Source organism: Lagenorhynchus albirostris, chromosome 3 (genome assembly GCF_949774975.1).
Source record: "Lagenorhynchus albirostris chromosome 3, mLagAlb1.1, whole genome shotgun sequence".
Classification (NCBI taxonomy): domain Eukaryota; kingdom Metazoa; phylum Chordata; class Mammalia; order Artiodactyla; family Delphinidae; genus Lagenorhynchus; species Lagenorhynchus albirostris.
The window spans coordinates 132,805,518-132,830,141 of record NC_083097.1 but is presented as its reverse complement, the minus strand read 5'-3'; the positions used below and the strand labels follow the sequence as shown (position 1 = coordinate 132,830,141).

The 24,624-nt window shown below is 37.3% G+C and overlaps 1 protein-coding gene across 2 annotated transcripts in view; it reads left to right on the top strand.

The window, feature by feature from the left end:
* The first annotated feature begins 9,192 nt into the window (after positions 1-9,192).
* Positions 9,193-24,624, top strand: part of SOX30 (SRY-box transcription factor 30) — a 32,775-nt gene continuing 17,343 nt past the window's right edge. Inside the window, exons 1-4 of one of the 2 annotated variants that reach the window (XM_060144123.1) lie at positions 9,193-10,204; positions 12,217-12,456; positions 13,671-13,850; positions 19,992-20,484. In XM_060144123.1, coding sequence (XP_060000106.1) covers positions 9,193-10,204; positions 12,217-12,456; positions 13,671-13,850; positions 19,992-20,484 — 1,925 coding nt within the window. The remainder of the gene's footprint in view (positions 10,205-12,216; positions 12,457-13,670; positions 13,851-19,991; positions 20,485-24,624) is intronic. The other variant, XM_060144124.1, reaches the window with a different exon arrangement.

Below are 24,624 nucleotides of genomic sequence, written 5' to 3'. Positions count from 1 at the left end.
CACAATTATGGAGGCTGAAAGTGCCAGATCAACATCCGGTAGAGGTGGTTCCTGGTAAGAGCTCTCTTCTCGGCTTGCAGATGGTCTTCTCACTATGTCCACATATGGACTTTCCTCAGTGTGTTCTTGAGGTGATCATAGGAATGGAAAGAGTTCTCAGGTGTCTCTTCTCATAAAGATACTAATCCTGTCAGTTCAAGACCTCACCATTATGACCTCATTTAACCTTAATTACTTCCTTAGAGATCCCATCTCTAAATATAGGCACACTGTGGGTGGGGGTGTAGGGTTTCAGCACAGAAATTCGGGGGGCCTCAAACATTCTGTCCACAACATTGTTTTATTCGATTCATTTTAAGTAACCTTCTTTGAGGACACTGTTGTGACCCTGAACAGTTTTGGTATGAATTTAAAATTTCTCTTAAAAACGTAAGTTGTGTAAGGGAAGAGGAATCATTTGTCTTATTCTCTGTTATATTCCTAGTGCCTAGCACAGAGCTTGTCACATTCTAGGGGTTCAGTAAATATTTATGGAATGAATAAATCAGTCAGTCAGCGAATGGAAATTCTCCTCTAAGCCTTCCTTAGTCAATGGAAAAGAACCAATCCCAGAACTTTCTGTAACACATTACCTATTAAGAAAAGAAAACGGAATATATTAGTTTCCAAGGGCTGTTATAACAAAGTATCACAAACTAGGTGGCTTAAAACAACAGACATTTATTCTCTCACAGTTCTGGAGACTAGCACATTCAAATCAAGACTGATTCCTTCTGGAAGCTCTGAGGGAAAATCTGTTCAATGCCTCTTCCTAGCTACTGGTGGCTCTCAGCAATCCTTGGCATTTCTTGGCTTGTAAATGCATCCCTCCAATCTCTGCCTCCATCTTTATATCATCTTCTCTGTGTCCTCTCCTCTTCTTATGACACTAGTCATTGGATTTAAGGTTCACCCAAATCCAGTATGATTTCATCTCACTTGTTAAGTAATTACATCTCCAAAGACCGTATTTCCAAATAAGGTCACATTGTGAAGTTCTGAACACTACAAGGAATCTGATGGCAGATAGATTTCCATCATTAAGTAAATAAATAAATAACACTTCGTGCTATGCCTTATATAAACTGTCAAGGAACCAACTACTGAAATTAATATTTTATGTTATTTGACAATTATTATTGATGCCCTTCCATGAGAGATAAGAGAAGAGAGCAAGAGTCTATCAGATCCATTAGCAAATCAAAAGATAGCTTTCTGTGAATAGAAACTTACTGTATGTGAGTGGGATTCAGATATTGAATTTAGCAGGTAAAAACTTCAAAGGAGCTGTTAAGAATATGTTCAAAGAATTATAGAAAAGTATGATAATAAACAAATAGGAAATCAACAACTAGAAGTTATTAAAATTTGGAATTCTAGAGTTAAAAAGTACTACAATTAAAATGAAAATTTCACTGGACACCTCAAAAGTAGAATTGAGATGGCTGAAGGAAGAATCAGCAAGCCTGAAAATTAGATTAGATCAATAGAAATGATCTAATCCAAAGAATACAGATAAAAAGGACTGAAGAAAAATGAACAGAGCATCAGAGACTTACAGGATAATGGTAAGGGTCCCAACATGTGTTAATGGGAGTCCTCAAAGGAGAAGAGAAAGCCAATGGGTAGAAAAAAAATACATGAAGAAATAATGGTTAAAACTTTTCCAAATATGATTTAAGAGAAAACAAAACATACAATCCAAATGTCAACAAATCCCAAGTAGGATAAAAATAAAGAGAACCACACCTAAACTTATTACAGTCAGACTCCTGAAAACCAAAAACAAAGAGAAAACTGTGAAAGCTGCAAAAGAAAAATGACTCACTATGTATGGAAAAAACAAAAGTATAATTACTGGCTGACTTCTCAGAAACAGGAGCGTAGTGGAATGACATATTCAAGGTGTTGAAAGAAAAACAAGTCAACCATGAATTCTACATCCAATTAAACTAGCCTTCAAAGATGAAGGTGAAATAAAAATATTTGCAGATAAACAAAAATGAGAGAAGTTGTTGCTAGCACACGTGCCTTCCAAAAAATACTAAAGGAAATGATGCTTGACAATAACTTGGATCTGTGGGAAGGAAAGAAGAACGTGGGAAATAGTAAATGTGTGGGTAAATATAAAAGACTACATAATTTTTCTCTTATTTTCTTTGAAAACCACAAGTTTGTTTAAGGCAATAAATATATTACTCTATTATTTGGTTTATAATATATATTATAATAGCATAAAGGAAGGAGGAGGAAATGGAGTTCTACTGGTGAAATAGTGCAATATTTTATCAGAATCAAGTCAGTATAGGAAGACTGTAGAAGACTCTGATAGGTTAAAGATGAATATTGTAATCTAAAGAGCATGCACATTTGTGTGCACACATATACTCTCATACACACACACTAAACCTCATAAACTCATCTAAAAAAATCAACAGAGGAATTAAAATTGTAAGCTAAAAATATTTAACCAAAGGAAAGCAGTATAGGAGAAACCAAAGAACAAAAAGCACAGAGAAAACAAATTCCAGAACAACAGACACAATTCTAAGCATATCAATAATTACATTAAATTGTACTGGACTAAAAACTCCAATTAATAGGCAGAACAATCAGATGGGATTAAAAAGCATATTCTGTTTACAGGAGAAATACTTTATATTTAAAATATAACACATCAAATGTAATAGGATGGGAAAAGGTATACCAAGCAAACAGTAACCATAAGAAAACTGGAGAGGCTATATTAGAATAGATTTTAATAACAAAAATATCGCTACAGACAGAGAGGGATATTTCATAATGACAAAAAGGTTAGTTCATCAAAAAGTTACAACAATTACAAATATACTTGCACCTAACAAGAGAGCCCCAAAATATGTGAAGCAAAATTTGACAAAATCAAAGGAGAAATAGACCATTCAGTAACTATAGTTGATATTTCAATATTTCTCTCTCAATAATTGATAATACTAATAGATATGACAAGAAGCAAATCAGAAAGGATACAGAATACTTGAATATTATTAAACAGCTAGAATGCTCTACCCAACAACAGTAGGATATACATTCTTCTCAAGTACACATGAAACATTCTATAGAATAGACCATATGCAAGGTGATAGAACAAGTCACAATACATTTATAAGGACTGAAATCATACAAAGAACATTCTTTGACCACAGTAGAATTAAATTAGAAATAAAGAGCAGAAGGAAATCTGGAACGTCTCCATAGAGTTGGAAATTAAACAGTACACTTCTAAATAAATCATAGGTCAAAGAAGAAATCACCAGAGATATTAGAAAATATCTTCTACTGAATGAACACAAAATCATGCCATAGCAAAAGTAATGGAAAGCAGGTAAAGCGGTGCATAGAGAGAAACTTATAGCTTTAAATGCTTCTATTAGAAAAGAAATGATTTAAAATCAATAACTTAAAAAATCAACTAACTAAGCTTTCATCTTCAGAAATTAGAAAAAGAAGAGCAAATCAAACCCCAAGTAAGTAGAATGAACCACATAATAGTGCCCACAGCAGAAATTAAAAGAAAAAAACTAGCAGAACAATAGAGAAAAGTCAGTGAAACTGATGGTTGGTTCTTTGAAAAGACCTATGGAATTGACAAAACTTTAGTAAAATGACCAAGAAAAAAGAGAAAAGATACAGATTACCAAAATTAGGAATGAAAAGGAAACATCCTGAACTCTACAGAAATTTAAAAGATTATGAAGAAATATTATGAACAACCTTATGCCAACAATTTGACAACTTAGCTGAAATGGCCAAATTCATAGATAGAAATTATCAAATTGACTCGAGAAGAAATATAAAATCTGAATAGACCTATATCAAAGACATTAAATTATCTGACTTACTAAAAAATCTTCCTACAAAGTAAAGTCCAGGCCCAGATGGCTTTACTGGTGAACTCTATCAACATTTAAGGAATTGATAATACCAATACAACACAAATCCTTTCAAAACTAGAAGCAAATGGAACACTTTCCAGCTCATTTTACTGATACCAAAGTTTCAAAGATATCACAAGAAAACTACAGACCAATATCCATCATGAATATAAATGCTAAAATTCTTAGAATAGTAACTGTGTATAATACTGTATAAAAAAGATTATACATTATGACCAAATAGGTGTATCCACTAAGGCAGGCTAGTTTAACATCTGACTATCAATTAATGTAATACATGTAGTAGTAACAGACTAAAGGAGGGGTCAGCAAACCACAGCTCAGAGACCAAATCTGGCATGACTTTTGTTCTTTTAAATAAAGTTTGATTGGAAAACAATCATGCCCACTCATTTACACGTGCTCTATAATTGCTTCCATTCTACAATAAAACAGAGTCGATCGGTTGCAACAAAGATCATATAGCTCACAAAACCAAAAATATTTACTATATGGCCGTTTCTGGAAAATGTTGCTGACCCCTAGACTAAAGGGGAGTATGACAATCTCAAAATATGTAGAAAAAGCTTTCGATAAAGTATCAATATTTACAATACATCAGAAATCAAATCATTTGCAACTGTGTAAATTTAAAATGAAAAAATTTAGATGTGAATTTTAAAAAAAAGCAAAAGCATTTGATAAAATGCAACAAACATTCATGATAAAGCTCTCAACAAACTAGGAAAGAGAGAAAGAAACATCTTTAATTTGATAAAAGGCAGCTACATAAAACCTACAACTAACATCACGCTTAAAGATAAAAGACATTGCTTTTCCCCTGACACTAGGTACAAAGCAAAGATGTACACTCTCACTACTTGTATTCCACACTAGACTGGAGCTTCTAGCCAGTGCAGTAAGGCAATGAATACAAAATCAGTACATAACCAACTAGAAATGAAATTAAGAAAACAATTACATTCATAATAGCATCAAAAATTAAAGTATTTAGAATGAAGTTAACAAAAGAAGTGCAGAACTGTACACTGAATATTATACATTGTCAAGAAAAATTAAAGACTGAAATAAATGGACATATATCCCATGCCTGCAAATTGAAGACTCAATATTGCTTAGAAGTCCACTTTTCCGAAATTGATATATAGATCCAGTGCAGGCTACCTAAATCAGCAGGCTTGTTTTTGGTGAAAATTGATAAGCTGATACTAAAATTTATATGAAAATCTAAAGGATCAAGACTAGCCAATATGATTTTGAAAAAGAGCTAAGTTTGAAAACTTATATGACATAATCCCCAAATTTACCATAAAGATATAGTAATCAAGACAATGTGGTATTAGCATAAAGACAGACATAGATCAGAGGAACCGAACAGAGTTCAGAAATAAAGTCATGCATATATTGTCAATTAATTTTCAACAAAAGAAAGTAATTCAATGGGAAAAGGATAGTTTTTTCAACAAATGATACTGAAACAACTGTAGAGTGTTAGGTAACGAACTAGTTCTTTCTTTGCATAAAAATTAACTTGAAATGGATCATAGTGCTAAATGTAAGAAATAAAACTAAACTCTTCTAGAGAAAATCACGAGAGAAAAATCTTTAATCTTAGGTTAGGCAATGATTTCTTAAATATAATCAATGGCATATTGACAAATTAGACTTCATCAAAGGTAAAAATGTTGCTCTTCAGAAGACACTACTAGGAATGAAAAAAAAAAACAGAACAAAAAGACAAGCCACAGACTGAAAGAAAATATTTGCAAAACATATATCTAATAAAGAACTTATATCCAGAATATATTAAGAATCCTTAAAAATCAAAAATAAGAAAATCAACAACACAATCTAAATAGGCAAAAGAAACTTTAACAGAACTAGGCAATAAAGATATATGAATAGCAACTAAGCACATGAAGAGATGCTCAACATTATTATTCACTGAATTATTATTCACTGTTTTAAAACACAATTATTTACTATTATATACTACTACTATAATATATTCTATATATACTATATAGAATGGATAAAATTTTAAAGGCTTTTGACACCAAATATTGGAGAAGAGGTAGAGAAACTGGGACCCTCATATGTTGTAGGTGGAAATGTAAGATGATACATTTTGCAAAGCAGTTTGGCAGTGTTGTAAAATGTTATACATAAACTTACCACATAACCTAGTAAGTCTGCTCCTAGGTGCCTACCCAAGTGAGATGCAAACCTATGTCCCCACACATATTTATACATGAATGGGCATCATATTGATAGCAGCCAAAACCTAGAAATAATCCAAATGCTCATCAGCCAGTCAGTGGATAAACAAAATGAGTGGGAGACATCTTACAATAAAATATCCCTGAATAATTAGGTATTTTCATACTATGGAATACTACGCTGTAATAAAATAATTACTGATACATTAAACTTGGATGAACCTCAAAAACATTACGCTGTTAAAGAAGCCAGACATATAAGCCTATACATTATTTGATTCTATTTATATGAAATTTCTAGAAAAGGCAAAATTATACAGACAGAAAGCATACAAGCGGTTGTTTGGGGTTGAAGGTGGGAGCATATATTGGCTGCAAATGGGAACAAGAGGACTTTTAGAGTTAACTTACCCCAACTTTTTTGAGTTTATGAAAATGTTCTGAAACTGGATTGTAGTGATGGTTACACAACTTTAAATATTTATTAAAACACATCAAATTGTACATTTAATTGTAAACATTATATATAAATCAAACCTCAGTAAAACAGTTTTTTGTTTTTTAAAAAGATTGCTTTCTGCTTAAAATATACTCCCCATATACTATTTGCACTGCTACCACAGAGGACTGACACATCACGTGCTTTGAATTACTAATTCAGATTGGAATATGTATTAGTCTTGCACAAAATCAACACTAACATGATTTATTCCTTTGCCTCTTTCACTAGCCTTTGTTTTGTCAGTGGTTCTCAAAGTATGGTTCAGGGACTGACTCAGAGTGTCTGCTAGGTTAACAGTACTTTCATAATAATTCTAAGACAATATTTGCCTTTTTTACTTCATACTCTCATGAGTGTACAGTGAAGCTTTCTAGAGCCTATATGGCATGAATTACAACAAACTGAATGCAGAAGCAGCCGTGAGAATCCAACTTTTTTTTTCCACTAAGACAGTAGATTCACAATTCCACTCTTCTAATTTTGGGGAAAACATAGTTTTATCATGATAATGTGTTATGTTAATATGTAATGGGTTTATTATAGATGCTTAAAATGAATTGATAACTATTCATTAATCAATGAATTAAAATGAATTGATAACTAGTCCTCAGTTTTTATTTATAATATGGCAAATATTGACAGATAAAACCACATAAATAAAAGCTCTTTGGAATCTTCAATCATTTTTGTGGATATAAGGGGTTCGTTCCTGAGATAAAAATTTGAGAACCACTGCCCTTGACTACCTGCCAGTTGTAAGAACTCCTATTTGCCACATTTGACAACAGGGCATTAGAAAGAGAGTTGGGTCAGGTCTTCTTTGAGAGCTAACTTGTTCTGGTGGCAAAAAATTATCTGCTTCAAGATAAATTTATAGCTTTTAATCAGGACATCACTTAGAAATGTAACAAATGTTAATACAAGATTTCTTTCTCTTGGTGATATTTAATGGAAACAAACACAATACAGTACTAGTAAAAGGAGAGACATAAGCACGCGAAGGACTTGAAGCAATGCCTAGCATAAAAGTAAGCCCTTAATATAGGTAGTGATTATTACTATTTTATTATCAGACTACGACAGTCTTTATTCATTCAACAGGTATTTACTGAATGTCTACTATACGCCAGGCTCTATGATTGGCATTGGAGATTTACAAAACACAGTCGGCCCTCAAGGAGTATAAGTAAAGTGGAGGAGGCAGCAGAATAATGCCATAAAGAAATATGTAATTACAAATTGTGGTAAGAACTTTAAAAGAGGTGATAGAGGTACGAGTCCATAAAGGAGATTTGACCTGATTTTCAGAGTCAGAGAACACGACTTTGAGGAAGTACTAGTTGAGGTGCAATTCGGAATAGGAGCAGGAGGTGTTAAGGAGACACAAGGGAGAAATACAAGTGAAGGCATATTCAAACATCTTTGAAGTAGGAGAAAGAATGAGGAGAGGCAGTGTAGCTAAAGCTGGGGCTAGAGTGATAAATAGGAGAACTACAGCCCAAGCCATTTGGGGCCTTACGGACCTTGCCAAGACTTTAAACCTTTACTGAGTGGCCTGAGAAGATTTGTTTTTGGAGAGAGGGTGTGGGAGGACTAGATTTGTATTTTTCAAAGATTCTTGGCAGCTGGAGCGTAGTGAGACAAAAGCGAAAAGCAGGGAGACTATTTACAGAGCTATAGCAGTATCCAGGTGAAAGATCCAGGTGAAAGGTGAAAAAAAGATACTGCTATAGCAGTATCCAGATGTAAGAGCAGAACAGAGTAATGGTGGGAGAAACCGAAAGAGGTGGATGAATTTGGGATGTATTTTGCAAGCAGGGCCCACAAGAGTGGTGATAAATATAAAGTTTAACTAGCACAGTAATGGCCAAGTCGAACACTCTTCCCAGCAAGATCAGCTAAGGGGATTATTGAGAAGTTGCAAAATTTGCCTTCTTTTCCCTTGGCACAAATCCAAAGACCCCGGTGAGAGTCAGGGCCCACGAGGTATTCTGGAATTGCAAACCGCGTGTACAAGGCAGGTATGTCCAGCTCTTGTGCAGAACTCACACGGCTTTATCTCCAGGAGGTCAGTGGCGTGGAACCGCTCTGTTTCCTGGGCAACGCCATTGTCGGGCGCTCCGGACTGGGGAGAGGTAACTAAGGACAACGGACTGAAGAGAACACCGGAAGAGAGGGAGAGTCACATGGGGAAAATGGGCAGCACGTGCCGCGGCCCGGCCGTAGCGGGCGATTCGAGGGCTCGGTACCAGGGGTGCGTGGAGGGCGGGAGGAGCCGGAGAACGTGCTGTGATTGGCGGACCGCGGGTGGGGGGGTACCAAGACACTTGTGGTTGGGCGAGGCCAAGACCAAGGGCTGCTTTTTGAACCGCGTAGGGTTCTGGGTAGCAAAGGCCGTGGAAGGGTCTTAACTGAAAGGGGGAGGGGAGAAGGTCGCCAACAAACGGCTGAGCTTACAATCCGGGCCGGGAGTAGGCCGGGGCGTCCCCCTCCCCCCATGGAGAGAGCCAGGCCGGAGCCGCCGCCTCAGCCGCGCCAACTGCCGCGGGCGACCCCGCCGCGCCCGCTGCGCCCCGCTCCGCCCCCTGTGGCTGTCGAGGGCGCCTTCTTTCGGGCAGCGGCCGCGGAGCCCTCTGCGTCGCCGCTCGCCCCGTGCGCGGCCGCCATTGTGACGTTAGGCTCGTCGTGCGGGGAGGCTCCGGCGTCGGGCGTACAGCCCGCGGCACGGCGGGTACTGCAGGTGAACCCGGAGCAGGTGTTACTGCTGCCGCCTGGGCCACCACTGCTTCAGGCCCGGGAGGAAGGCGCAGCCGCCTCTCCCGCGCAGGCGCGGCTGCTGCAGCTGAGGCCCGAGCTGCTACTGCTGCCGCCGCCGCCGCCGCCCGAGGGCTCCCCCTGCAGGCCTCAGTTGCACCTGGGGCAGCCCCTGCCGGTGCACGTTAAGGCAGAGAAGCAGGAGCTGGACCCCAGCTTGGATCCGTCAGTGGGACCTCGGAGGGCCGTCAAGGCGGGCCCTAAGGCCTCCAAGGCGGCGAAGGCAGGAGGCCCCGGGCCGGCCATCGACAGCCCCCGAGGGGACGAGAAGGGCAAGATGGAGGAAGAGGAGGAGGTCATGAGCTACACGGCGGCGAAAGGAGGGGAAGGCAAAAGCCTGGCGGCTATCAGCGAAGGAGTCATCAAAACGGAGGAGCCTGAGAGACTCCGCGAGGACTCCAGGCTCGGCACAGAGCCCGCGTCCAGTGGCCTGGTCCATGGCAGCAAGGATGTCATCCTGACCCAGCCGTCCATTGCCTTTGGGCCGCACCAGCAAGACCTCAGGATCCCTTTGACTCTTCCTACCGTGCCCCCTGGAGCCCGGATCCAGTTTCAGGGACCTCCACCTTCAGAGCTGATAGGATTGACCAAGGTCCCCTTGACACCAGTGCCTATTAAAATGCAGTCCTTACTGGAGCCTTCTGTAAAAATTGAAACCAAAGATGTCCCACTCACCGTGCTTCCCTCAGATGCAGGTATTAGACGGCAGGGGAAACAATCTGGTTTTTTAAACTTCGGCTGTTGCCCCGTAGCTGACATGTCAGCTGTTGCCCCGTAGCTGACATGTCAGCTGTTGAGAAGCATAAACTAGAAAAATAAAATCATGGGTTCAGGGCAAAGTCTGCAAAGATCACTTCTGACTTGTACATATACCAGTAAAATACGCTAACACGTTCAGGATTCCCAAACATTAAAAATAATTATTTTGTTTAAGGCCCAGTGGAGGATGAGATTTAGATGTGACTAATGTTTATACACAAAAATAGAAATATTCTTGCTAGATAACACAAAGCCCTCAGTTTATATGCTACAGATAATCAACATTTTAAAATATTGTATTATAGTAGCTCAGTATTTTTACATGTATCAAGAAACAAGAAAAAATAGTGTTTAATGAAAAAATAAACAGGAAAGTTTATACTGGATATAGAGGTGATTTATCTTCTTTAAAAATGAGGAGTAAACATTTTCTAGGCGAGAACAGTACATAATTAATTGTAATGGTATTCTAAAAGCTAAGGACTTACAGAAATATAGAAAATGAAAACACTGTAGAATAAGTTGTTTTCAAAGAAATGACCACAGTTACAGTAGTAACAATTACAAGTAGATATTTTATTTCTATCCGTTATTTCCAAATATATAGCTAGAAAATTCTTATTTTAAGATGTAATTCAGACAGAATACTATGGCAGTAAATGTCAATGGAAAGTCATATTAATCTTCAGTTCATATCTTCATTGACTTTTATCTTCATTGTTTTATTTTCTTTACTGATTCTTCCTCCCCACCCCACCCTCTTGCTTTTTTTTTCTAAAATTTTATTAGAGTATAGTTGCTTTACAATATTGTGTTAGTTTCTGCTGTACAACAAAGTGAATCAGCTATACGTATACATATATCCCCTTTTTTGGATTTCCTTCCTATTTAGGTCACCACAGAGCATTGAGTAGAGTTCCCTGTGCTATACAGTAGATTCTCATCAGTTATCTATTTTACACATAGTAGTGTGTATATGTCAATCCCAATCTCCCAATTCATCCCACCCTCCCCTTCCCCCCCGTGGTACCCGTATGTTTGTTCTCTCTACATCTGTGTCTCTATTTCTGCTTTGCAAATAAGTTCATCTGTACCCCATACTCTTGCTTTTTATCGTCAGTAATTTTTAAACTTTGTTTTCATTTTCTAAAGGAGAGAAAGGGGAAGCTTTCTTTATAATACTTATTTCATCCTTTGTGCATTTTAAAATTTTATATATCAAGTAACCCTAAAATAAAGAGAAACAGTATATGAAGTGTATAGGCAGTGGTTTTTGATGAATTATGTAAGAGATGTGAATTTAAACAACTTCCTTTATTGTAATTTCAGCTGTCTCTGTGATTTTCAAAAAGTCACCTTTCTTATTTTCCTCTTATTTTTTCTCCTGGGACATGGAACTAGTGTTAGTGACCCACCTTGGCAGGTGCTTCACCTTCATAACAAAATATAAATAATATAGTATATTAATATTATAAGTATTTTTGCTTGAATGGGCACTCCAGTGGCATGTAAATGAATTCCTTTAAACATTTAGGGTACACCCACCTAGCGCTGGGATTATAGTCATTAATAAGTCCTAATTCCTGTCCCCCAGTACTAGAATATTTTAATGGGAAATAAACTAAATGTTAATTATTGTTAGAGATATTAATATAGCTCAAAGAAGTAGTAAGCCAGCAGTTTACTGTGTCTTCAACATTATTACTTCCACAGTATCTTCAACAATATTATTCTTTTTGAGGAAGAGAAGAGTCTTTCTAAGCCACAGTTTAGAATGCAGAGTTCAGGGGTTATGAGGAATTCTGGAACACTGGCAGTTCCTTGGCTATATTGAAGTGTATATTTTCTCCAGATATTTAAAAAGTAAATATAGGTGGAAGTGCACTTCACTTTAAAATTGTGTGTGTGTGTGGCACATTAATTTAGTCTCTTAATTTTTGTCATGTAGGAATACCAGACACTCCCTTCAGTAAGGACAGAAATGGTCATGTGAAGCGACCCATGAATGCATTTATGGTTTGGGCAAGGATCCACCGGCCAGCACTAGCCAAAGCTAACCCAGCAGCCAACAATGCAGAAATCAGTGTCCAGCTCGGGTTAGAGTGGAACAAACTTAGTGAAGAACAAAAGAAACCCTATTATGATGAAGCACAAAAGATTAAAGAAAAGCACAGAGAGGAATTTCCTGGTAATCAAATGAAATGAACAAAGCCTCTTTCTAATTTCTTTAAATTTATTTAGGTAAAGAATAGGTTAGTTTGAGACTGAAATACAAAAATGTAATTTTTTTCTAATCTGATATGTACAATAGAGAAAATACTGGCTAATATTACAGTAATGATTTAATTGATACTGGGCATAAGTTTCCTTAAACAGCACAAAGTAGAGGGATATCTGGTCTCATATTTGCCAACTAATGCAAACCTGAGGACAAACAGTTTTACTGTCGTTTTGATTAAATATATAAATATAAACGTAATGAAGGTAAAGCTCCAGAGTTCTAGGCTATAATTTTTCAAATATGCTAGAAAATGAAGTTCAGATCAGAGCAACAGAGAAAATATGCAGCGCATGCTACAGGCATTAACACCATGCTCCATTTTAATATTATATGATTATCAGAATATAGTGCTGCCTTCTGATTGATAAATTTATCCTCATCATGATGTAGTTTGAAATAAATTCTGATTCTCTCCCCAGCAGTGAGGAAATTGATATTAAGCTTGGTAAAAGCACAGTGTATGGCCAACATATTGTGCATGGTGGGAAAAGAATAACTATTTTTCTAAAGTAATAGGAGAAAGGTTCTAGGGGGGAATCATCAGAGCAGTGGTTACAGGGAACCAGTGATTCTCTTGGTTATGCAGTGGCTACAACTGCCCTAACTCCACTTTTCTGAGTTTGGAAGGAAATTGGGTGGTTTGTGGACTTGGAGACTGCCAAGTCTAAGAGAGTGACTCTTTCTGAAGAAGGCATAAAAATAGTGACTGGTCATTAGTAACCACTTCATCGTAAGATATAGATAATTGTGTCATAGAAAGTGAGGAAACAGGAGGAGACAAATAGTATCTTACTGGGGCATTGTTTTATGGGTAGAGGAAAAGCTTTGGGATTCAAACTCAGTGCCTTTAATGTTGATTTTACTATAAATTCATTATGTGTCTTTGGATAAAAGACATTTGCCCTTCCTCTTCCTTTGTATTATGGGTTACAACATTGGCCACTACTTAGGAGCCATATGGATATATATGCTAAAATGCACAGAAATGGTATCATAGAGCTGGAAAAGATACTTTAGACAATGAAGACTTAGAAGTGTTTTGGACTTTTAATGTGCAAAGAACTATTTAAAGGCTAAATAGGATCTATATGTTCAAATTAAAAATAGTTTATCTTCTCTAGGTTGGATTTATCAGCCTCGTCCAGGGAAGCGAAAACGCTTCCCTCTAAGCGTTTCCAATGTACTTTCTGGTACCACACAGAATATCATCTCTACAAATTCAACAACAGTTTATCCTTATTGCTCACCTACCTACTCTGTGGTAATTCCCAGCCTACAGAACCCCATCACTCATTCAGTTGGTGAGTTGATTTTATTGTAGATTACAAATTTTTTAATGGCTGTGTGATCATTTTACCTCTTAACTTGAAATTTTGTTTCTGTTAGCTTAAGAGTTTAGGACAACAATGTTAAGAAAAAATCAAAAATAGAGTGAAAACATTAAATCAGGGAAAGAAAGATTTCAGTAGACATCAAAACCCTTGGTTTGCTAGAGTAGCAAATATTCTGTGTCAGACCTTTTAAGCAAATCAGGATGAGTCCATAGATTATGCAGATAATGCAGGAAATGACTGAGGTAATTCAATAGGAAATAGGAATATGTTTTTACTATTAGCATAAAAGAATGCCTTGCTGATGGGGTATGAGGCATCCTGTCCTGGAATATAGTAGTAGTGACTGATCTCTTAAGACCATTTTTTTTTTTTTGCTGCCCTAGAAAAGTAATGGAAGTTATCTTCTACCAAATATTTCGTTCATTACGTTGTCTTTCCCTAAATTTCTCCTCTGTTATCAGTTCTTCACAACATTCCTGTCTTTTGCTTTTAAGAACCCAAAATTGAGAATCTAGTATCTTAAGAACTTGTTATAGGTCTATCCATCATTAGTTTGTTCTTCCAGAGCCTATTTTAGTCATCTCTTAGGCAGAGCTTTGTACGTTCACTACTTGCTATCACTTGTCCTGAAACTACTGTTCTTTCCAGTTTCTGCCTCCTCATATCTATGTGATGAGAGGTTTAGATATCTTGAAAATTAACTTATTAGGATCTTAGACATTTTCAGGTTTTTTCCTGTGTATCATTGTAGCAATGGATACCAACAAAGCCACTTTCAGGGTATCTAGGCTCAAGGCAAAGAAAGCTGATCCTATCACCCTGTCCTCTCCCAGAACAGGCAGGCACTTTCACCCTTTGCTATTTGGTAGTATCTCTTTTAATCCTGTATTTCAATCTAGGCTTAATTGTGCTTTTTTTAAAAACTTACCTTGTTTTATCTGTTATTTATGATTTACACTTTTATCATCTGTTTCTTCTTTTTACCCCTTTTTCTAAGACCCCTCTTCCATGTCATTCTATCCACAGTTAAATGCTGTATGTTTTCTCTCCCCAGAAATATATTTATCAGTGTTCTTACTTGAGACAGCTGACAGTTTTATACAATATATTAATTTTATGCAATTCTGAGCAAAGATTTGGGGAGATAGAAAGTGGTAGAGCTCTCGCATCCATGATGTTTTATTTAAGTATGAGAAGCAGAATTGTAGGAAGCATTTCAGAGCCATATACAAAGTAATCAAATCTAAGGAAAATGATCTTTTGTTTGCTCTTTTCTTTTTAAATTTCTCTTATTTCTAGTAATATGTAGTGTCAGTAAAGATTTAATTGGATCTCAAATGATTAAAAAAATCATTATCTTTTAAGTATAAAATTTGGGAATTATTTTCCCAGATATATAAAGTTATATGTATAATAATTATGATATATATATATATTTAATAGTTATATAATAGTTATGATGAGATTTATTGGCTACTCTGCTGCCCAATCATACAACTTTTGAAATATGTTCTTTTAGTTTGTACTCATCAATGTGGCATTATATTACTTGGAGGAGTTGTTATCAGTTGCAAATTTGGAAATTTCACTATATATTTTATATTCTAAATCATTTATAAAATTGTTAAATAAGAACAAATTATAGCACAAATCCCTAAGAGAATCTACTTTTAATCGCTTATTACCTACAAATACAAATTTGTATACAAATTTTTACACCACCCCTTTTTTTGTTTCTTTCAATTAATTTTATATTATATTCTAAACATAAAGTCATGGTAATTGTGTTTTTCAAACTTGTTTTGTTTATTCCCATGGAAGAAAGATATCAAGTTAGTGAGGAGTGAGGTATAATTTATCTCTTATCAGAAAAAATTTGCTCTCTTTTTTCCTAGCAACCTTTATACACTAATACATTGTATAGATTTCATCAGCTTTTTAAGTGTAGAAAATAGACTTACCAAACTATAGTTCTCAAGTTCACTACTTCCAATAACAAGTTCACTACTTCCAATAACTTGGAAAATGCTCTGGCATAGCATTTTTGGCAGAGAGACCATTTGTATTTACTTCATCTAATATTTTCTCAGCTCTAACTTTGAGTTTCTCTAAAGTTCTTCAGTGAATGCTACCTAAGATCTTGTGATATTTTGATCTTGTGAGCTTGTCTCCTGTTTCTAGTTTCTGAAAGTACTTACAGCCAGATAGTCCAGAATACTTTTTAGATACTTTCTTTTATCATATGTCTTTGATGCCAGTTATGCCAGCATTTTCATTTTACATTAAGTGGTCAAATTTATTTTAAAGGATTCTGGAAGTTTGGTAGAAGCTATATTTATTTTAGCCTGGCTTTTAAATGTCAGTTTTATATATTTAGGAATTTTCTGGTGAGATTATTTCATTTTCTACATTTTATTTCTCAAACCTGAAATGGGTTTTCCTTATTACATCCAAACTCAGTTGACATCTTTCATTCTTCTGAATTCATACATTTTCTCTAAATTTTTACTTTAAAAATGTTTACTACTATTTTAATTTTTTGGTAGTAAACATGTGATGTGATTTTGGTTTACCCATCTGTTCTTATTTAACAGAAACAGAACAAAAAAAACCCTCCAATGTTCTGATACTGTTATTATAATGCAAAAAAATCTGGTCTTGTCCCTGACTTAAGATCAGTTCTAGCAAAGTTTTTTTTTTTTTTTTTTGCGGTACGCGGGCCTCTCACTGTTGTGGCCTCTCCCGTTGCGGAGCACAGGCTCCGGACGCGCAGGCTCAGCGGTCATGGCTCACGGGCCCAGCCGCACCGCGGCATGTGGGATCTTCCCGCACCGGAGCACGAACCCATGTCCCCTGCATCGGCAGGTGGACTCTCAACCACTGCGCCACCAGGGAAGTCCCCTAGCAAAGTTTTATATCCATAAGAAACAAAGATATGGCTTGAAAATTCCTTGAAAAGTGATGTAGCTCATTATTGTAGGTTTTCTTATGAGGCAAGGAAGATGGAATCTTATGGTTCAAACTATAGTAAGTCTTCTTAGGTTCCTCATTACCATTTCTGTCCCCAAAGTCCCATCTTTCTTAGCAGTTGTCTAACTGTTCTTCCCAAGTCTCCATTTCCCATCTCTGTCTCTATGTCTCTGCTCTTACTCTATTTCTCTCTGTCCTCCCCTCCTCTCTCTGCCTCTGTTTCTCTCTCCTCAGCCATATGCTCGTCCTCCTGTTCTTCTTTCTACCTCTATACAACTTTTTCTTGTAGAGAAATTTGGTCTGTCCTCAGTTTATGCCATTCTCTACTCCTTCCTGTTTATCCCAGTCACACAACAAAAGCCTGGTTGCATCCTTCATCCATTCAACACAGGCAGTAGAGTCTTCCTCTTTAGGAGTGGGTGGGAGAGATTTGCCAGAATTGTTGAAAGTTATTAATAACTTTAAATTTTTTCTTTTCTTCTCATATTGTACTATAGATCTAAAATTCTGCTCTGTACCTCATGTAACAATTAGATAATGCTAGCTGCTTCAACACTCATCTAAACATAACGGTTTAAACAGAATCATGGTTTACTTTTTTATGCATGTAAAGTGCAAAATAAGTATTTCTGGCTTTCTTCCAAGGGATTCATGGACACAGTTTTCTTCTAACCTATGGCTCTTCCATCTTTGATATGTAGCATCCAAGTGTGCATGACCTGCGGAAGGGAAAAGAGCATGGAGGATCATGTATGAGAGTTTTTTATGGGCCAGTTTCAGAAGTGGTGCATATCACTTCTTCTTACATTCCATTGGTCAGCCTGAGCCACAGGACCACTCCTAACTGCAAGGGAGGCTGAGAAATGTAACCTAGCTGTATGCTAGAAGGAGAGAAACCAGGTGACTGGCTGGTCTTTTCCATACTTTATCTACAGCGTGATACATTAGATCTCTGCCCGTTCCACAAGTCTTCCCTATTCACTGACAGTTTATCAGTGATGACTAGGTGTTGCAGACTTTAACCTCTTGTTTAGCAACATGAATTTTGACATTTAGGACATCTTCATTATACTACCACATAACTCTCTATGCACCCGATTTATCTGATTTTTTACCTCAGGCCAAAATGGTGCTTGACACATGTTAGTTGCTTAGTGAATATTTGTTTAGTTAAATAGATGCATGATTTTATCACCTCATGCCTCACCGGTACCCCTTATTTTATAAAAATATCTTTGGTAGAAAAGAACATTTGTATCAGCTAAAGGATGAGCCCCTTCCTTCTTCAATAACTGAAATAATATCATTGTTCTCTATGGCTCCTATAATTTGTGTTTCCTTTGCCTAAAATGACCATACTTCTTTTCTGAGGACTAAGAGCCTCTTGTACTGTACAGGGAAAAGAAATCTGCATCAGAGTAGATTTTAGGAGCAGATGTCTTGAGTGCAGTGATAATTCAGTGAATAAAACTGAGAGATTTTACAGGTCAGCCTGGCTTCATAGTTGCATAGAGGAGGAGATTTTCCTTATACCAGATGAATGGTAGAGGTTCTGTCAGCTATAGGTTTATTTGTTAGTTTGTTTTTTCTTTCATCTAGTCATACCTTTCTTAACTATTATTAACCAAGTTCTGTGCCAGGTAATGGGGATACAAACATGAATTAAACTGTTCCTGCTCTTGAGCTCCCAGTTTTGTGATTGTGGTAAGGGTGGCAGACCTGCAAATTTACACTATTTTGTGATGTTTGATAGATTTATAGGTTCTGAGGGAACCTGAAGAGGGAAATTATGTTTGATTAATCAGGAAAGGCCTAAGGCCTGTGCCTCACAGATTGGAGGGCTAGTCCATGTAACCCCATTAACTGAGAATCAGTACTGCTTCATCTACACCCTGCCCCTGTGTTGCCTCTACTTCACTGGGTCAGAGTCCAACTTGAAACAGATATACCCCTTAATTCCCTACCTCCAGGTTTAAAGGGGAGGAGGGGTAGTTATTTGACTTATCTGGAGAGAAGGAAGGAGAGGAAGGTGTTATCTGGCCAAGGCTGAGAGAAGATTCACAATCCTTTTGGCCTCTGACAGAAACATTTCTAACCACAGGGTCTGTTCTTGGACTGCATCTTCTATATTAATAGGGACCTAACTGCATGGAAATAAACTAGATCATGAATCTATTGCTTTGGCTTCTCTCTGTAGTTCTGTGGAAAACTTGAGTTAAATTTAGGCTAAGTGTGTCATTTGGATAACTCAGCAACTCGGTCAGCAGTCCTCTCTTCTTCAGGATCAAAAAGATCAAATACATGATTATTTCACTTGCCTCTAAAAATTCTGCTATATCCAGCATGCCCTGCTGCGATAATATTCCTTTCTTATCTGTCACAAATTGCTGACCTATGGCAAGTCTTAGTCTCACTTGGGAATTTCCTTATGTATTCATATTGAATGCAATAAAGCAAAATAATTTTACTGATTGTTTCTTTAGTTGTTTCCAATTAAAAAATTAAATGTCAATTATAATTTAGTTTAATATAGAGAAGTATACAAAATAAAAGAAAAATGACCCATACCACTAGGATGAAACCTCTATTAATATGTAAAATAAAACTGATATATTTAGAGAATAGAAAGTTCAAATAGTACCAATAGGTATAAAATGAAAGTCTGGCGTCCCACGGCCCTGTCTCCTCTTCCAGATGACCACCTTTTAAAAGTAACCACTATCAGTAGTTTCATATTATTTCTTTTAGAAACATTTTTATATATGTGCCAGCATTTGTGTGTATTTGTCTTTCACTCAATCATTTTATTCATTTATTTATTAATCCAAAAAATATTTTTTAAGGGCCTATTCTGTGCCAGGCAGAATTTTGAGGCCTGGGGATACAGTAGTGAGCAAAACAGAAAAGGTCTCTCCTCTTATGGCACTTAAAATCTAGGTGGGAAAGAGAGACAAGAATGTAAAATAAATGAACAAGACGGCTTCAGTTTGTTCAAGATGGTAAAATAGAGTGGTGATGTTCTTAGGTAAGGTGGTTAGTGAAGGCTTCTGGTTGTATAGTTTATTAAGTTCTGCTGAAAAAAGAAAAATATGGAGTGACTCAGTTCATGCCTGACCCATGCTATTTTTATTTCCAAAGATGAAGCTCCACCTGCCATCCCGCTGCCCACGCCTGCAGTCCAGCGCCCAAGCCCCATCACAGTTTTCCAGCCAAGCATCTCCAGTACTGCCCAGGTGGCTGTCCAGGCTCCAAGTTTGCCCCTCTGTCCACCACTCCTACCCCAGTGCTTTGCTGGGCCCTCCGAAACGGACACTCATCAGCTGCATTCTGGAGCCAGTCACTCTGTGAAGAGACCCACTCCTGTCTTTCTGGAGAGCACCAGCAGGATTCCAACTAGTGCAAGTACTGCCCATGCCAGATTTGCAGCCTCTACCATCCAGCCTCCCGAGGAGTATCCCAGCATCTCCACTTGTCCCAGAAGTGCTCCAATCCCCCAAGCTCCTCCTATTCCACACTCACATGTCTGCCAGCCCCCTCCCCTTGGCCATGCAGCCACATTATTTGGGACGCCACCGCGATTCGCTTTTCATCACCCTTACTTCCTACCTGGACCTCACTACTTCCCATCAAGGTAAATGAACAATTTATTTCCTTTCACGTAAAACTACTTATAGCTAATGAATTTTTACCTCTGAAGGCCTCTCTTATTTACTGAAAAAGGAACTTCCTCATTACTGCTTGGGATCTATATAATTTAGATTAGTGGCTAAATAGGGGGCAAGCAGTTAATATAAATACATGGAGGGGCCAGATGAGGACTGGGGAAGCCAAGGAGAGTGCATGCCCCATCTTATGAGGCAGCTGCTACTCAGTTCCAGCCTACTGTTGCCGCATGAGAATACAGGCACCAGTGTTGTCAGATCTGATTTTTCTCTTGAAAAAATAATCAGTTATATGTGACCTTAATTTAAGATCATTTAGTCAAACCCCCTGATTGTATAGAGGTGTGGTTCTGAAACTTTCATATATATATATAAACCACATGTGATCTTGTTAAAATGAAGACTCTTGAGTCAGCAGGTCTGGGGTATAGTAGTTTCCTATACTGAGTTATAGTAAGCGTAATATTCTGCATGTCTAACAAGCTCCCAAGTGATGTCAGTTCTGCTGATTGTGGACCACACTTTGAGTAGCAGGGATATAGAGAGCACTTGATCTAAGAGGTTAAATGACTTGTCTGAAGTTATATACCCTCTCAGTGCCCTTTTTAACAAACCAAAACGTTTCTTACGTAAATTACCAGTAAAGGAATTTATTTTCTCAGGGAAGTATCTAGGGAAAACAAATTTGTAACTTTTCATTTTGGAGTGATAGAATTTAACTTCTTTGCAAGCATTCTAATAAAGTGGCATTAACCTCTACTTTTCAGTTGCTGTTAAGTGTGTAGACAGAGATGGTTTCTGTTGAGAATGGAGTGTTACGTGTTTAACACAATCTTTTATGGTTACTTACTTAGAAAGTAAAACTACTCCCCACTTGGGTACCAAGGCCTCAAAGAACTTTTGAGGTATATATTATGTTGCTTCAATTCATAATGGGATTGCTTGCTTTCAAGTCCTTAGCCCAGAACTGGAAGAAAGTGGAACTAGGGGATCAGATCAGGAGAAAGGGAGATTTTGCTATTTGTTGTTTTGTTTTTCGCAATAGGCTCTTCTTTAATAGCTTTCAGAAGTCTTTTAGTTCAAGAAATCAAACTTCAAGAGACTCCTAAGGACAGGGGTTGATAATCTCTTCTCATTGCTATTTCCTAGGATCTGAGATGTTGCAGGAATTTTAGAGAATTTTACAGTGTTTTTTTTTAGTTATAAGAAGAGTGCTAGGACATAGCTGGAATTTAATAAGTGAGTAGGTTTGAGAAGATCAGCCTTAGTTAGAACCTCGAGGTCCACAAACTAAAACTGCGGAAATTTTATCTTTGTTACATAATTCATTTTGTAATAAAGGAAAGACTTAGACAGTATTTACTCACATTAAAGGAGAAAAAGAGGCATCTAGAACAGGTTGTGTACCACAATCTCACTCTAGTTGTTATTGTTTTTTTCTTTTTAGCATTTTGAGAACTTGGCATTTTTATCTATAATTCTCACAACAATCCTTTGTTTTAGGCATAGTAATCCCTTTACTTTTTCAGATAAAGAAACTGATCAGCTGTTAAATAGCTTTGTTAAGGTCACACAACTAGTAAATGGCAGAGCCAGTAGTCAAACTTAGATTTGCTGTCCGATTTTGAATTCCATGTTTGTTTTTTTCACTGTATCAGTAAAGGCTTCTCAATATAATGGCTTCTCTTGATTGGTAGCTGTTAGTTGCTAGCAGAGAATCACATGGAAAATACATACTGTATTTTTGAATGGAAAAATCATGTAGTCAAGTAGACTTTTGGGCAGGAAATGTTTCCTTATATAATAAATAGATAAAATCATAGGAAATTTATCTTCCTTACTCATGACAAGACTTATGGGATTTAGCTGTTAATGTACAAATCATCTGATAGTTTAAAGAACATTTTGAAAAGAAACTCTGAAAAGTATGTCCTTAGAAGACAGAAACTATACCTTTATCTTTACTACCATTATTGCTAATTAATAATAATGCTATTGGGCTTCCCTGGTGGCGCAGTGGTTGAGAGTCCACCTGCCGATGCAGGAGACACGGGTTTGTGCCCCGGTCCGGGAGGATCCCACATGCCGTGGAGCGGCTGGGCCCGTGAGCCATGGCCGCTGAGCCTGCGTGTCTGGAGCCTGTGCTCCGCAACGGGAGAGGCCACAACAGTGAGAGGCCTGCGTACCGCAAAAACAAAAAAAAACAAAAAAAAAACAATGCTATTAAAGGAACCAAATGAAGTGAGTTGGTAGTTTTATACTGAATTTTATTTCATGTAAGAATTTCAAACAAGTATGTCAGCTTTAAACATTAAGTTGCTCCTAACTTCTACCTGTATGTGTGTGATGATAATTTTCCCAAGGATATGGATGATCTTATTTATGCTTATTTAGATAGTATATTTCAGTAAAATCCAGCCTGGCTAAATAACAAAATTAATTGATTTCCTCTCAATTTTTCTATTGTCTCTTCTCCCAACTAATAATAGTCTTCTATAAAGAATATTTCCTCCCTAATATATTCCATTTACGTGTGAATTATTCAACCATTTCAATACCATAATTGTAATGACTTTTGATATATATATTAAATATATACCAAATATACATATTTGATATTTTGCCCTGTGTATCTAGAGTAAAAATCAAGGAGGTTAGGCAGTTTAATCAAGGAGTCACTTTATGAAACAGATGGACACTTAGAAATGCTGATCCCTAGCTGTGAGGGCTAATATCCTCCTACCTTCAAATATTAACCATCTTCATACTGTGCTTATTGAGACACTCTCTTTCTGTACTATATTAATTTCTTAGTTATTCTTTTCACTCCCCACCTTTTCTTCTTTTTATTTATTTATTTATTTATTTATTTATTTATTTTTGGCTGTGTTGGGTCTTCGTTTCCGTGCAAGGGCTTTCTCTAGCTGCAGTGAGCAGGGGCCACTCTTCATCGCAGTGCGCGGGCCTCTCACTGTCACAGCCTCTCCTGTTGCGGAGCACAAGCTCCAAACGCTCAGGCTCAGTAGTTGTGGCTCATGGGCCTAGTTGCTAGTTGCATGTGGGATCTTCCCTGACCAGGGCTCAAACCCGTGTCCCCTGCATTGGCAGGCACACTCAGCTACTGCACCACCAGGGAAGCCCCACCTTTTCTTCTATACCTCCGCCTTCTTGTAGTATTTATACTTTCATATGCACAAGAGATATCTAGGATCTTCATTCTGTTGGCCATTGAGTAAATAAATGTGTTCAAAAAGTGTATTGCAGGGACTTCCCTGGTGGCACAGTGGTTAAGAATCTGCCTGCTAAGGCAGGGGACACGGGTTTGAGGCCTGGTCCAGGAAAATCCCACATGCCATGGAGCAACTAAGCCAGTGCGCCACAACTACTGAGCCTGCGCTCTTAGCCCGCGAGCCACAACTACTGAGCCCACGTGCCACAACTACTGGAGCCTGTGCCCCTAGAGCCTGTGCTCCGCAACAAGAGGAGCCACTGCAATGAGAAGCCCGCACACTGCAATGAAGAGTAGCCCCCGATCGCCGCAACTAGAGAAAGCCCACGCGCAGCAACAAAGACCCAATGCAGCCAAAAATATAAACAAATTAATTAATTTTAAAAAAGTGTATTGCAGTTAGGGATATAGAAAAGATACGAATGATAAATGAGAATTTATTAGCTTGAAATGTATAAAAAAATATAATCAGACATAGCTATATCTATGTATCTATTAGGGAAGGTAAGTCCAAAGAATTCTAAATTTGTGGGATTATATAGCATCTTAACTGTAAAATTTTAGACAAACAGATCTAAAGTTAAAAGCAATTATCCTTAACCCTTGTTTGGTTTGTAGACCTATTTAAGAATTTAATTGAAGTTTTGGACCTATTTTCTGTAATAATGCACATCTACATACATATACAATATTTTGCCTAATCCTTATTGGAGGATAGAATTTATAGTCCCAAAACATGATAGATTTAGCTAATATGGAATACCTTCTGCTGTAACTATCTATAACTGTTGAATTTATATATGAACAATTTAATACCTAGCTGAAATCACAAGAAAGGAAAATAAATCCCCCTTTGTCAAAATGACAAACGAGCTGAAAA